The sequence below is a fragment of the Dermacentor andersoni genome, chromosome 1 (assembly GCF_023375885.2).
Source record: "Dermacentor andersoni chromosome 1, qqDerAnde1_hic_scaffold, whole genome shotgun sequence".
In the NCBI taxonomy this organism is placed as follows: Eukaryota; Metazoa; Arthropoda; class Arachnida; order Ixodida; family Ixodidae; genus Dermacentor; species Dermacentor andersoni.
In genome coordinates, this window is record NC_092814.1 from 53,103,901 (window position 1) to 53,117,701 (window position 13,801).

The 13,801-nt window shown below is 51.5% G+C and overlaps 1 protein-coding gene across 1 annotated transcript; it reads left to right on the top strand.

The window, feature by feature from the left end:
* The first annotated feature begins 6,054 nt into the window (after positions 1 to 6,054).
* Positions 6,055 to 13,463, top strand: Skel (DM13 and DOMON_DOH domain-containing protein skeletor). Its single transcript, XM_050192983.2, has 11 exons — positions 6,055 to 6,269; positions 6,745 to 6,817; positions 6,881 to 6,989; positions 7,199 to 7,364; positions 7,445 to 7,517; positions 7,576 to 8,104; positions 8,163 to 8,292; positions 8,352 to 8,465; positions 8,535 to 8,990; positions 11,236 to 11,399; positions 12,737 to 13,463. The coding sequence occupies exons 1-11, from the start codon at positions 6,086 to 6,088 to the stop codon at positions 12,824 to 12,826; spliced, it is 2,088 nt and encodes a 695-aa protein (XP_050048940.1). The 5' UTR covers positions 6,055 to 6,085; the 3' UTR covers positions 12,827 to 13,463.
* Positions 13,464 to 13,801: the final 338 nt, after the last annotated feature.

Consider the following 13,801-nt stretch of genomic DNA (forward strand, 5'->3'; position numbering starts at 1 on the left):
CCCGACGTGCGTGCTCCTGCACGCAAAGGCAGAGAAGACGTTCACGTGGCGTCTCGCTGGCTTTCTTATGCCCTACACCATCCGGGCAACCGCATACTCTCTTGCTTTCTGGCAGAGGGCCTTGTCAGCACACTGATCATCCCACACAGAGGAATTCGGAGAGAAACCACTTCCTGGCTTAGAGGGGTTTAACGTAGGATAAACGAGAGTAGTAATCCCGTCGCGCACGCCCGATGGACAAGTCTTTTCATGTTGACGAGCGTGACGATTAGGCGCGTCGAGGCTCAGGCGCTTGGCATCCGTTCCATTCATCGCTGCACACAGTGAACCGTAACAATACTCGTCCCCATCGCGCGCACTTCTTTGCACCACCTTCGATGTAACGCGTGGAGGTTCAACCGGGACACCAGCACCATCAGTTTCTTAAATCTCCGTTATCGTGGCACATATCTGTTGCATTACCAACTGCAGAGTGTCAGGGACGCTTCTTTATAGCCACTTGCTGCCTTTACTGCCTGCTCCCTCGAGGCATTCCGTGCAATTTAGGTGACTGGAAGAAAGTAATATAAATATAACGAACCATAATGATCTTTGTGGAATGAGTCGCCGGTAAGCAGGGGAGGAACTCTCTCTCGCCAATCAAAAACGAAGGCCGAACAAGGCCAAGGTTAGGGCGTATTCAACGTCTTACGCGTGTTCCCGCTGCAGACGTCTGCAGACACCACCGTCATCTCCGTTTCTATGAGCGATATGCACCACCATGAGCCCAACGCCCTTCTATGAAGGTCGCGCGCGTACACAACGTTACACACTGCTATGCGATGTCGACAGCGTTTGCCTCGACAACCTATCTCATCAACACTTCTTTATTGCTGTGGGCCGAGCGACTGGCTGCCTGACGCACGCACGCACTCACGGATGAGTGGACGGATAATCGGCACAGATGGCGCAAAGTTACGCCGCAGGCACATCCTGCGTACGCTGAACGGAATATTTTTCTATCGTTCACGAGAGAGGCTATAATGATGAAAAATATAATCATATAAGCAATAGTGAAGGAAATAAGTTTGTCTGATTGCGCATGGGTAGGATGGCTGGCATGTATTTGACGATCACCGAAATCATAATGGCTCGTCAAAAGCCATTGAAAATTTAGCGGTACCATGAAGATATATATCAGCCGCGGTAGTGAGTGAGGGAGTGAAAGAACTTTATTGGAGGTCCGGCGAGGACGCGAACTCGTCGCGCACCCAGCTAGTCCAACGTCGGGATCGGCAAGTCTAGCCCACTGGCCCAGTCGCAGGCACGCTGGACAGCGAATATTTGCTTGTCTAGAGCAGGGCTACGCTGATGCAAGTCCCAGTCCTCCTTGCTGAGCTTGGGGTACCTCGACCCGCACTCCCAGAGCATCTATGCTAGAGTGGAGGTCTGCACGCAGGACGGGCACGCGTCGTCGCGATATACGTCGGGGTAAACTTCGTGTAAAACGGCCAGACATGGATATGTGCCGGTCTGTAAGAGTCCAAGAGAAACGGCTTGCGCCCTATTCAACTTGGGGCGATGGGGTGGAAAGACCCTTCTAGACATCTAGAATAATTTTATAATCTCTTTGTGAGTAGCGGGAGCGTCTCTGTGGCCGTAGGGGGGAGGTGAGCCGGCGCTCCTTACAGAGGGAGCGCTGTCGGTGAGGTCGCGCGCAGCCTCGTGAGCAGACTCATTCAGGTTCGGGGGAGCACCCTTGTCCGACCCAACGTGAGTGGGAAACCAGTGAATCGAATGATGCGTGAGAGCATACGGACTCGATACGCTAAAAAGACGAGCAGCTTGCTCGGCGATGTAACCCTTCTGAAAAGCCCTAACTGCCGTTTTGGAATAGGTACATATACATCTCGGACCCAAGACCGTCTAGCATGGCGAGGGCGATGGCGGTTTGCTCGGCGACTTCGGGGTCTGATGTGCGAATCGAGGCGCTATTGGTAATCTTAGCCCTGGAGTCGACCACGACGACTGCAAAGGTCTTCCCATGCTGTACTCCATTGCTGTACTTGTTGCTTGATCTGTTTGAGGGTCGCTGTTGCTCTGGCCTTGGGTCTACCGTCGTTGTGGATGGTATGGACGTTTCGGGGCACGGGAGCCACTTCGAACTTGTCTTGAATGCGCCCAGGTATCAGGGTACTGATCATCGAGAATCCCGCAGGGTGGTAAGCCAGCTCTCCGAGGACGCGTTTACCTGCCGCTGTCGTGGTCAGGCGAGGGAGTTGCGCTCGTTCTTGGGCTTCGGCAATCTCTTCAGCGGTGTTATGTGCTCCTAGCTTGAGGAGATCCTTGTTATGGGTCCTGATGGGTAGCCCGAGAGCCCTTTTGACTACTTTGTGGATGAGAGCGTTGACCTTGTCTCGCTCCGCTCTGAGCCAGCTGTGCATAGAAATCGTGTACATGAAGTGGCATAGTACGAAGGCGTTAATCAGCCTGAGGAGATTGTTTTCCTTCATGCCTCGGTGTCGGTTCGCGATTCTGCGAACGAGGAGGAAAGCGTTGTCCACCTTTGCAATGATCTTGCGGAGAGCCGTTCCGTTCCCGCCGTTGAATTATGCCCAAGACCCGAATGACGTCGACCCTGGGTATCCCCCCCCCTTCACAAGTGCGAAGACTGATGCTGCTTTCGGAGACTGGCTTCCATTCTTTGGGTCTGCCTCCCTTCTCTTTCCTGCAAAGCAGAAGCTCCGACTTGACGGGGGCGCATCGAAGTCCGGTGGGGCGGAGATGCTCCTCGGTCACGTCGATCGCCTACTGCATGACTTCTTCGACTCTGTTCTCGCAGCCGCCGGAGCACCCGCCATACTGAAGGAATACAGGTCAGTCGCGGTAGCTCAGTGGATATGCGGCGTTCTGGGACAGGATAATGGAGCCATTCATTTAACTCGATTTTATTCCTTTCTTATCATCCAGCCTTCATGACCGGCCGATCATGTTGGTGATAACGCAGGCGAAGTGCTGCTCATACCGCTGACGAAGCGCAAAAGGAAAAGAGTTGAAATAGCATTGTTATACATTATCCCGCCTCAGCGGTTGAGCGTGAAGTTGGATTTCAGGTCGCGGTTACCAGATTCCGTAAGGAGGGAGGGGAATACTGGGAAAAAAATAGGAAGGAAGTAATCGGCATAAATCACCGGGGTATGATTGTCCAAGTCTAACGACAGCTTCGCAGTGTAAAACTGCTGAGATATCCCATTATGTGTGAGGAAAGCGTGTGTGTAACACTGTAACGACTAGACAACGGCGGCAAGACGGCAACGTAAATACGACAGCGTGAAGATGACAAAGTTGAGAGGACAGCAGCTTAACTTCTCAGCTTCCTTGGGCAAGCATAATTCTAACGACATCATGCAATAAGCCCTTTCTTCTTCTTTTTTTTTTTCGCTATCCGATTTATTGCATGCTGCAGATGAGCCACTTGCGCTGCTTCAGCAGCAGACAATATTTGCCTGACAAGTCGCTGTGTGCAATTAGCTTATTAAAAATGTCCGAAAATCACACCTAATTATTTAATGAATGGCAAACGTTAGTATTGTAGAATTCAAGCTGGTCGACGGTAAGGGCATGTCTGTTTCGTAATGACCATGCGTTTTCATGACTAATAATAATAGCACCAGTTTGCAGACATTACGTGTCCTAAATATACGCTCCAGTCAGGCTGGCGCATCGCACGTTATCCCCCCCCCCTTTCCCCCCAAAAAAGAAATATTTTCGTACGCTCCACCTGAGGTAGCTATGCAATAGGCTGATATATTCTGTGGCGAACTTCAGGGCCCGATATCTCGAAACTGTGTTCAGCAGCTTGCTTCTAAATGAGCGTGTCTTCGTCTCCAATCGTCTTCACTTCCGCAGTTACAGTATGCGCCTCAAAGTGTATATATAATTAAGAATTATTAAAGCATCTTAAATTGGTTAATTAAGAACGGCAATTTGTTGCACGAATGATGTCTTTATTTCTTAATAATCTGGTCGAAGTGGCGTAATCGTATTACCGTGGACGAAGCGTGGATAGCTTTGTTAGACCGCGTTCGCCTTGGCGTGGCCTACACTAAGCACTTCCTTTTTCAAAATCTGTCGTGCAAGCTCCGCATCGACTGCGTGTGGAGTGCGGACGAGGACATAGCCCCACGTGTTGCTCTGGACTAACCCCCATATTCCCAGCAAGGGCAATAGTTGTGCCCTACAAACCTAGGGCTGTGGGCAATCAATCGTCTATTGCCACTGGGGACGATACGTGGACCGTGACCAATTAGTAGCCGTGAAAGAACAGCTTTCAATTAAGTGAAATACTTTTTTTTTACTAGCACGGACATGTGGTCAAAATACTAGAGACGATTTTATGCAGTGACTCGTGCTAGTTGTTGATATTTCGTCCCTTCCTCCGGCGATATTGTATGTGTTAATATTTGCGCGTGCTAAAGCTTCCTGGTTGTTTCTTTTCCTTTTTTTAATTTTCTAGTTACTCATTTTAAGGCAAAGTTATCTTGTCCAGAGCAGCCGGAGGCGTGCTGTTTCCGACCTGTCCAGTTAAACTCCATGTAAATGTACCCACCCACCTCCCCCCTTCCCTTCCCAAATATGCGGAGCGAAACTCTCGTGAAAGACTAATGAAAATTTGATTGTAGCTTTCAACAACTACTCTGCCTTCACAGTGACATCCCACCTGCACCGAGGCTCGCATAAGGGCCTGTTTACCATAATGCGACCGAGTGCGTTTTCCTTATTCCCTTTCGTTGACTCACCAACCATTTCCCCAAAAGTAAGACAGGTTGCACAAACTTTGTCTCCTGTTTTATTTATATCGTGTAATGTTTTGCGCTCTTGTCACAAAATGACAGCAAATGCAAGACGATCGAACGTAACTCAGAGGTGTGTTACTTGGTCGTCATGAACGAATTTGTTGTTATGCGAAGTGGTTTCATGTACCAAAAATGTGCGTGCTTGTCCTATCACCATTCTAGGTTGTTTTGCATACGCGCCTGTAAGTCCGTCCTTTATGTAGGTCTCACCAGATATAGTCTTCCTGGCCGGAGGGGTCTTCTCCGGATGAACAGGAAAGCAAGAGCCCCATAGCAGCTAATTCGAGAAAGTATTGTCATTACCACTTGGGTTTTGGAGCAATGCGCTAGATAGGCAATTCGAAATTCAGCTAATGAAGCTTGACGACATTCATGAAAGCGGCCGTGCATCAAAGCCCTGTACCTGACTCTGTCTCTGCGGTCGATGCATCGCGTCCACGATGTTTGATTGGCTAGGAGAGGTAGGACCTGATGTGACAAAATAAAGTTTGCTGTCGTTCTCTCCCGCGGCATGAAACAGGTTTGGCGGCTGTTCGTGTCGCACGCCGTGCTGCTTGTGGTTCGCCAGTGCTTATCCTCTTTCGGTGTCACGCGGCTACGAAACTTCTGTCAGTTCCCGACAGCGATGGCTGTACGCGCGCATGCATAATGACCCCGATAAGTGCGTCTTGCTTCTCTTGTGCAACTGCACTCTCTTCACTGCTATGTTCATTCGTTCGGAGCATGATAGTGGGTGCGCCTGAACAGGTATAGCAATAGTTGCGCTATATAGGCGACATTCGATCGACGTTCACTTGCGTGCGTGAGCGGGAATGAGGAATTTGCTGCGGAAATGTGGCAGCTCGTTCAGCTGCCGTGCCTAGGCGCGACTGTAGTAGTAGCGCTCACTTCCCCGTGCTGTCAGCGCTTCAGACGGTTTGCGTCAGCCGCGAAGAGGCGTTTCCTGCCGCGCCAGCCACGCCGCCGCGGCCGATGCTCTGTCGGGAGGATGGCCCGTCCTTGGGGATGTGCCACCTTAGGCGCGGCGACAACCTCAAGGTCGCCAGCCACAAAGACACAATGGTCGCCGGAAGGGATAATTCTCACCTGCCGACTGGCCGCGAAACTGTTCGGCTGGCGGCAGAAAGTGAACCTTGAAATCCAGTTTGTGCGTCGCGAGGGGCAGCCTCCTTGCCCGCTGACCCAATTCAGGGAGCCGGGTCAGTACCGCGTTTATAAGAGCCCCGGCGACGGTCATTGCTCCAGAGGCTATGCTCCTCGACAGTCACGCTTGGGTCCTGTGGACGGTTATCGCGGCCGCGGCCGCGGAGCCGTACCTGGGCGCTCGAATCGGGAAGCTGAACACACATTTCCATGGCGTCTCCGGAGAGCTTTACGCCGTGGACGACACGACGCTGTACCTCAAGGACTTTCACTATGACGGAACAGGACCAGGTGGGCAAGGCGCAAGAGTGGTTGTGTTGTGATGTTCATGCTGGTGTGCGCGAGTCAAGCGTTCGTTTTGACTCATGAGCTGGTGCTGGTGAGATGCGTTGCCTTCAACTTCCTTCACGTTGCGTTCACCTTGCCTTCAACCTCGCTCACGAATGAGGGTTCCGAGGAAGCCGTAGTAGCGCGGTCATGTTGTAGTAAGCACACATCAGCATATGTTCGATCTGACTGTCATGCATAGATCTGTACTCCGGTCATCTTCATGGCGAACCTAATGAAGATTCGAGGGCACGAGCTCGCACCTGCTGACGCTATCACTGTGCGGAAACTCACGCAATGGAAGCGTCGGTTTGTGCCGGGCCTCTCGCCCGATAACAAGCTATTAAAATACACAAATGTGTTGAAGTTACATACACAAAAAAACTTTGTCCTTTCATCCGTAAACATTTTCCGCATTTTCTGACTCTCCTGCGCGCAGATGCCTACTTTTGGGCAGGCTCTTCGACTCGGCCGGACCACACGGGCTTCATCATCCCGGATGAGAAGGGCAGGTAGGAGACGGCTAAAGCGTCGCGCGGGCGGCCTCGTTCCAAAGCGCTACATTTCTATTGCAGAACAACACCGCTCGGCGCCTATAATGGTCAAGACCTGGTGCTCAAGCTGCCGGCCGGACAAACGATCAGCAAAATCCGATGGTTTTCTGTCTGGTGTCGAAAATTTAGGGTAAGTGCATGCACAGATTTGGACGGCCGAATTCACAAATTTGTTCCTTCGTAAATGCTCATCGCCCAGCCGCCATATCTGGCAGCACATTTAGTTAGCGTTAGGTCTTACGAACAATCCTAGTGTAAGAACTTTTTTTTCCTGCCCTGATGTTTTTCGGTGGACTGTCCTAGAATTGTGTTCCTAAAGCTCCGGCTGGCGTCGCACAGGCAAACTTCGGCGACCTGATCATCCCGCGGAACCTGGAGGTGCCCAAGCCGGCCGTGCTCAAGGCTCTGCCCACCTGGGACCATGGCGTGTCTTCCGGCCGGGTCTCGCTGGTCGACGCGCAGACCTTTTTGGTGCCCGACTTCAAGTACGACGGCCTCGGGCCCGGTGAGCGGCGTCCCTGATCTGTACAAACGGGGAGAATAAAAGCGCTTGAACCATGTGAGTGTGTGTGCTTGTCTGCCCAGCCGCCTACTGGTGGGTGTCCAAGGGCCCCAAGCAGCACCGCGGCGGCACGCGGCTGCTCGACGAGAACGGCAGGTGAGTGGACACGTGGGAGACCTGCTCGCGTGACCCGCCCTGGCACACCTTCTCGCAGCGACGCACCTCTGGCACCCGCCACGGGCAAGACCGTCTTCATTTCGCTGCCGGACGGGCTGAGCGCCTACGACATTGATCGCTTTGGTGTATGGTGCGATGCGGCACAAGTGGATTTCGGCAGCATCTCCATTCCCCACAATGTTCGCGTCCCGCCATCACCGCGTCAGCTGGCCCTGGCGCAAGCCGAGGCACAGCAGCGGGCTGTCGTGCCGCACGTTCAGCGGGTCCAGCCCGTTTCCACCGCGGCCCCAGTCAGGCCTACGAGCAGGACCGGAGCCAGAACCACCAGGGGCCTCAACTGCCAAGTTCTGCACGAACCCCTAGGCCTGGAACTGCGCTGGGTGTTGGAACGCGACCAGGCAGTCATGCAGATGGTCGGTCGCGTGCGTCAGGGCGAGTACATGTCCTTCGGCCTAAGCAAGGATGACACCAAGTCGCGCATGCTGGACGCAGACGCCATTGTCGCCTGGATCGACCGGAATGGTAGAGGACACGCTGTAGACTACTATTTGTCTAGCAAGGAGCAGGTATGTGAGGAACTTGGTCTGGTTCGAGGCACGTAAGTTTCATACTCTCCTTTCACAGTGTGTGGGCAATCGCGGGAGCTGCCCAGACAACAAAATCAGCCGCGGGGCGGCTGACAGCGTGACAATGTTGGACGCGGCAGTGCTGAACGGCTATCACATGGTCACCTTCCGCAGACCTCAGGCAGCTCGTGAGTGCACTGCTAGCTATGTGTGCCTAGAGCGTCCCTAACTCGCGTTGTTTGTTTAGAGGATCCCAACTACGACCAGCACATCTACTCTGACGGTCCGCAAGCAGTCATGTGGGCCGTAGGACCTGTCAATGATCACTCTGACGCATCTTATCACTCTGTCCACAGTCAAGGTTGGTATGAAACCTAGGAGATAAAATGGTGAGTGACGGTTCCTGAGGCTCCTATTCGCTACTTCCCAGGGGACATGTTTTTGGACTTTGCCCGCCAGCCTGCCTGGAACTGCCCGGCCCCGGATGATGACGCGACAGAAAGCAATTCGGAGGCCGAAGGGTCGGCAGACGACGCATGGCAGATCCCGCCGGTGTCGTGCCCGGCAGACGGCGTTTTCCAGATGCAGATTGGCCCTGCAGGAGGCCGCAAAGGCTACCAGGCGGTGACGGGCCAAGTGGGGTGGGGAATCGCTTGGTACGTCAACGGTGTCCTCATACCAGAACTCTGGGTGCAGCGTGGAAAGACGTACACGTTTGTGGTCGAAGGAGGCAACGACCAAGAGAACACAGCCAAGAACCATCCATTGTATATTACATCCGACCCTGGAGGTGGCTACGAGCACAAATCAGTCGCGGAACGCAAGGTCGAGCGCGTCTATGCTGGCGTCGGTCGACACAAAAACGGAAGACCTTATCCCACGGCTGGTGAGTTGACTCCGCTGCGCTGCTCTTTTGTGTTCCGGCGTTTAAGTACGGGGGTGTGACAGTTTTAGTGCATTTACTGGCTCGATTTTTACAACTTGATGGCGGATGCTTTATCATATTATCACAAGCTTGTCAAAGAGGTGTCATGGCTACTGCCAGACCTGAGCGTTATATGACGTTTTCAAGGTGCGATATATTGCCCGTAAATGCCATGATGAGAAAGTAAATAATCCCTCCTCTATGTTGCTCTGGTTCACTTTTTGGTGCGGGCATGAGAGCATCAACGATTATCGTGGCAGGTGCGACATGCTGGTGCGTACTCTTTCGAGCAATATCGGGCGCGCTAAAAGTGATGTGCACATTCGAGAAAGTTCAGTTGTTTTAAGCTATTCTGCGAGCCTCTTTTCAATATACATGTTATCTTAAAATGTAATATTGCGCAAGCAATGTTGCCTCCCTTTCAAGTTTTGCTTAAACGTTTTAAGCAAAAAATTGAAAGGGGGACTACATTTGAGATTATATGACAAAACAGGAACAGATAAAAAGCCTGTGTGTTGTGTGCCAAAGCATTAGGCTTAGCAGCGCCTTCGTCTTGGCATATATTTCCGTATAATGCTACCCATGCAGAGGACAAATGTACGGTAGCAACTCAATACACTATGTTCGCCACGTTTCTATACAACTTATAGCATTTAAAAAAAGAAGACAAAAGGAAAAGCTTTCTCCATCTGCTGCATTCAGCTCATCTTCTCTCGCCTCTGTCTACGCGCTACTCAAGAGTAACGATGATGCGCGTTTTTTTTTTTTCATTACCGACGTCTCATAAGCAATATTCTTATCGAGGAAAATGTCACCTTCATATTTGCGGCAACTCACGGAGAAGTTGACGTGACACGGCAGGCATGGGTACGGCACTACTGTGTATCAATCTGTGAATGCGATTTTCTGATCCACAGAAACGAATAAGCGGGTTCATTGATGTGCTTGGCACTCAGTATTTGTCTCGCACGACGTAGGCGCGACGTAGTGCTACCAGGGCCAAAAACGATGCTGTTACTGGGCAGTGGCGCAACGGCTGTGTTTAACTGACTTCGTTCTGCCGCGGCGTGTCGGATGGGTAAATATTGGCGGTTGTTCGCGGGACGCCGTTTACGTCGTGTTTTCCCATTAGTATATGCAGCGCGATGGGCTCCTAGAACTTTAAGAGGAAAAGAAAACTCTTTCACTGCTCGGGCTGGGAAAAAGAAAGTTCTGGCAAAATAAATGTGTGTACTGACACCGCGGATCTTTACACCTGGATGGCGAAAGAAAGTGCGCAGTCTGACTGAAAGGTATTGCTTGGCCCTTCTTTCTCCACCGCAGTGTGACAGGTCGTCGCGCATGTCTGACAAGCCCTTTTGGCTTGCGTACACAAACGTGGCTATTTGCCACGTTTCACTGATCGATAAGAGCATTATAATGCTCACGCTAAGTAAAGTCTTTTGGGGTTGCACCTATATACCATATACCAGGACCTATATACCACACTCCTTTCTCTTAGCAGCACGCAGCTTCATAACTGTACATGTACCAACAAGAAAATCAACGCACGTGGGTGTTGATTTTCTTTCCACCGGACCAGACCAGACTTTCCTTGACGCCGGAATAGACTGATAACATCGGCAATTAAATCACGGCTAGGATACTGTACGTGTCGCCAGAAGCTATAGGGGAACGAGCCTGTTTAAGCCGGCCAAGTGCTTGCCTTTCCGCGCCATTCAGAACCGTAGTTCATTCTGGGCAACAACGATGATGGGAGAAGTGGGGACTGTTCCTACTTGACCTAGACAGGGGGACTGTTCGACGAGGTCTGACACTCGTGCCGTGAATGTAGTCCAGTCGCCGCTACCGTACGCGTTCGAAAAGCCGACGTTCAGTTTCGTTTCACGCGATTGTCCAGGCCGCGCCGATATCGCGGATTACGTCCAACTAGGCCAATCGCGTGAGGCGAAACGAAGCATTGGCTTTTCCAAAGAGTACAAGATAGCGGCCCAGGAGCGTCCAAAGAACGGCCTGTTGCCTGTCCAGCGGTTCCAGTGAAAACATTTATCTATAGTCGAGGGCAATTGGAGGAGGACCAGGTGTATACAGCTCGAAGTAGCGCGGGTTTTGCCAACGATCAAGAGGGAGCATGCAAACTTCGTTGCGCTCGTACACCTCTCCGGGTCACGTGTCTTGACTGCGGCACCTTTGGCACAAACCACAGTGGGGCGCCTGTGCGAGTGGCAGCTCCCGCTGGGTGAGCAGCCCGACGAGTACAACAGCTTCGAGCAGTTCCGGCAGCGGCTGCAGCTCCAATGTCGAGACGGGTCGCCGGCCTACCTGCGCTGGACGCCGGACCGCAACACGCCCGACCTCGTCTACTATCAGGTGTGCTGTGCTACATCCCTGCTGTCGTTTAGACGGGCTCTCGGAGAGACCTACGCGCACGTTTTCCTGCTCACACTGCGTGCAAATGTCGCGGCCATCTCGGGTGACAAATTTTTTTGAGCTGCGGGCAAATGCGATCCTTAAGCCGAATTCACACGGCAAGCCGGATCTCTTCTTCGGTTAGTTCGCAAACGAACGTTACGTGGCTATCGCTGCAACGAACCGCGCCGCTAGCAGTTCGTCTGAGGAGTCATTGTGTGCGGTGTGATTCGGCGGCCCTAAGCTACCACATTTTTCTCCGGTGAAATGCGATCCTTCGTGTGAATCCGGCTGTACGAGCAAGAAAAATGCTTTTCTTTTACTTCTTTTATTTTCTTCTACACATAATCATTTGGCGGCACGCATCAGCTTATTTGTCAATAACAGCTAACGCAGCAACTTCTACGTCTCTAGGAATTGAACAAGCCAAGACGCCTGTTTGTTTGCTTTCTTGCTTTATTTTTCTATTGTTTTGTTTTATATATCTACGGGGGTATAATTAAAGGAACTACCATGGTCAAAGGGTTCTGGCCTAAACCTTCTCCGACACACCGGTAAGTTGGACATGACGACTAATCGATGGCGCACTCATGCGGTTCTGCGGCAATCGATAATGTTGGAGCCCGCTTATATTTTGGCGGTTCTCGGAGCTCAGGAGAGACAGACGCGGTCGTTTCAACTTGCGTGGAGTATCCTGATGTCGAACATTCGAGATTATTTGCGAGTGACCTTGCTGCTCGTAAAAGTGTCGTCTATGCCACTGCTTGCACGGGGTCGCGTACTCTGCATGTAATTTTAAATCGAATCACTGTGCTCCTTCGTTTTTCTTTTTTTCGAGGTATGTAACCCTTATATACGGCGACTTCAAATATTGAAATTAAAAACCATATCTGATGGCTTGTAGGCCACCCGCTTGTGATAAAGCAAGCTTTACATGCTTGCCGCCACCTATCTGCGCTGATTCTTACTTAATATTCAATAATTCCTAAACTATATTTATTGAGCCAATATACCCTTCGCGGAGAAAGGAGTCTGAACGACACCGGACATTTAAATCTTCTTATCATGCAGCGCGAAGTTATGCATAACGTATAGACATAAGCATTAGCCGTGTTTAGTGAAAGTGCTGTCAAAGCAAAAAAAAAAAAAAAAGCAAGCGGCGAAAGGCTAAGCAGTATACGAGTACCAAACCAGAGAGAAATGCGCTCACGCGCATTTTAATTCCCAAATTGGGAAAGCTAATAATTTCAACCTGTCCACAATACCGGGCGAGTGCTAACGCTGGCGCCGTGCCGCAGTGCTACACCCACCGCCACCTGGGCTGGAAGATCCATGTGGTGGACTCATGCGCAGCCAGCAACTCTACCGGCCGCCGCGCCACCGGCTGACGAGCTGCAATAAACCCGTCCATCCCACAACCTTCGGCTGCCTTATCTGGGTGCGTACGTGGCCTGCGACCCGGTCGGAGAAGGGCCGCCGCGCCACCCTGCCAGCTGTGCGCCGTGCAGAAAACGCTCGGCGCCTGCGGGTTCGATTTACGAGGTCTCTCACTGGTCATGAAAGTGCCGAAGGAGCACACACGCGTTACCGAAATCCGCGGCCCGCATTCTGAAGGAAATGGCGTGCTGGAAAATACTTTGTGCAGTATAGAGGCAAGAGCAACATCACGATACACGTTTTTACTCCATTAAAGGGCCCCTCACCAGGTCTGGCCATTTTGAGCTGACAACCACCGTGCATACAATGCGCGCCAACGATCGTGTCTGCTAAGTATTACTAGTTTTACATCGCTACGCGCCGCGGGAAAAGCTGAAATTTCAAATCGAACGCCTTCGGGCGCAAGCTCACAGTCGGAGAGTCGACGAATATCGCACAAGTGCGCCTACGTACATGGCAGTGCCTTGACGTCGTTCATAGTGGCACGTGTTTTCTATAATTATTCAAGGCAACATCTGTTATTTGTGTAATCTGGTTTTTCAAAAGACGAATTAAAGTTCAAAGAAATAATAAAACACACCAACTGAATGTCTGCGTCTTTTGTTTTACTTCGCACCGCAGCAAGAGAGATGTATTTCCGTTTCGTCTGCTTGTTCCCACGTCGTGCAGTCGCGCGCGCAGACAACGAAACTATGTCATTTTCTACTCTGTTCTAGCGCGCGATGTTGCTCTGGCACCTGCTTGTGTCTGCCTCAGTATTCGTGAAGCACTGACTTATGCCGCTAGTCAGGTGTCCTCGTGCACCGAGCGGTAAATCGTGCGCTGCGCGAAACGAGAATAACCTAACAGCTCGCGGGTGACGCCGTCAGCGGAAGTGCGCCGCGCAGAAAAATAAAGAAAAAAAAGAGAAAAACAAATGAAGGCGG

Coding starts and splice junctions, on each gene's coding strand:
- Skel (XM_050192983.2), top strand. CDS start 6,086: ATGCTCCTCGACAGTCACGCTTGGGTCCTGTGGACGGTTATCGCGGCC. Junction 6,270..6,744: donor CTATGACGGAACAGGACCAG/GTGGGCAAGGCG, acceptor TCCTGCGCGCAG/ATGCCTACTTTTGGGCAGGC. Junction 6,990..7,198: donor TCTGGTGTCGAAAATTTAGG/GTAAGTGCATGC, acceptor GGCGTCGCACAG/GCAAACTTCGGCGACCTGAT.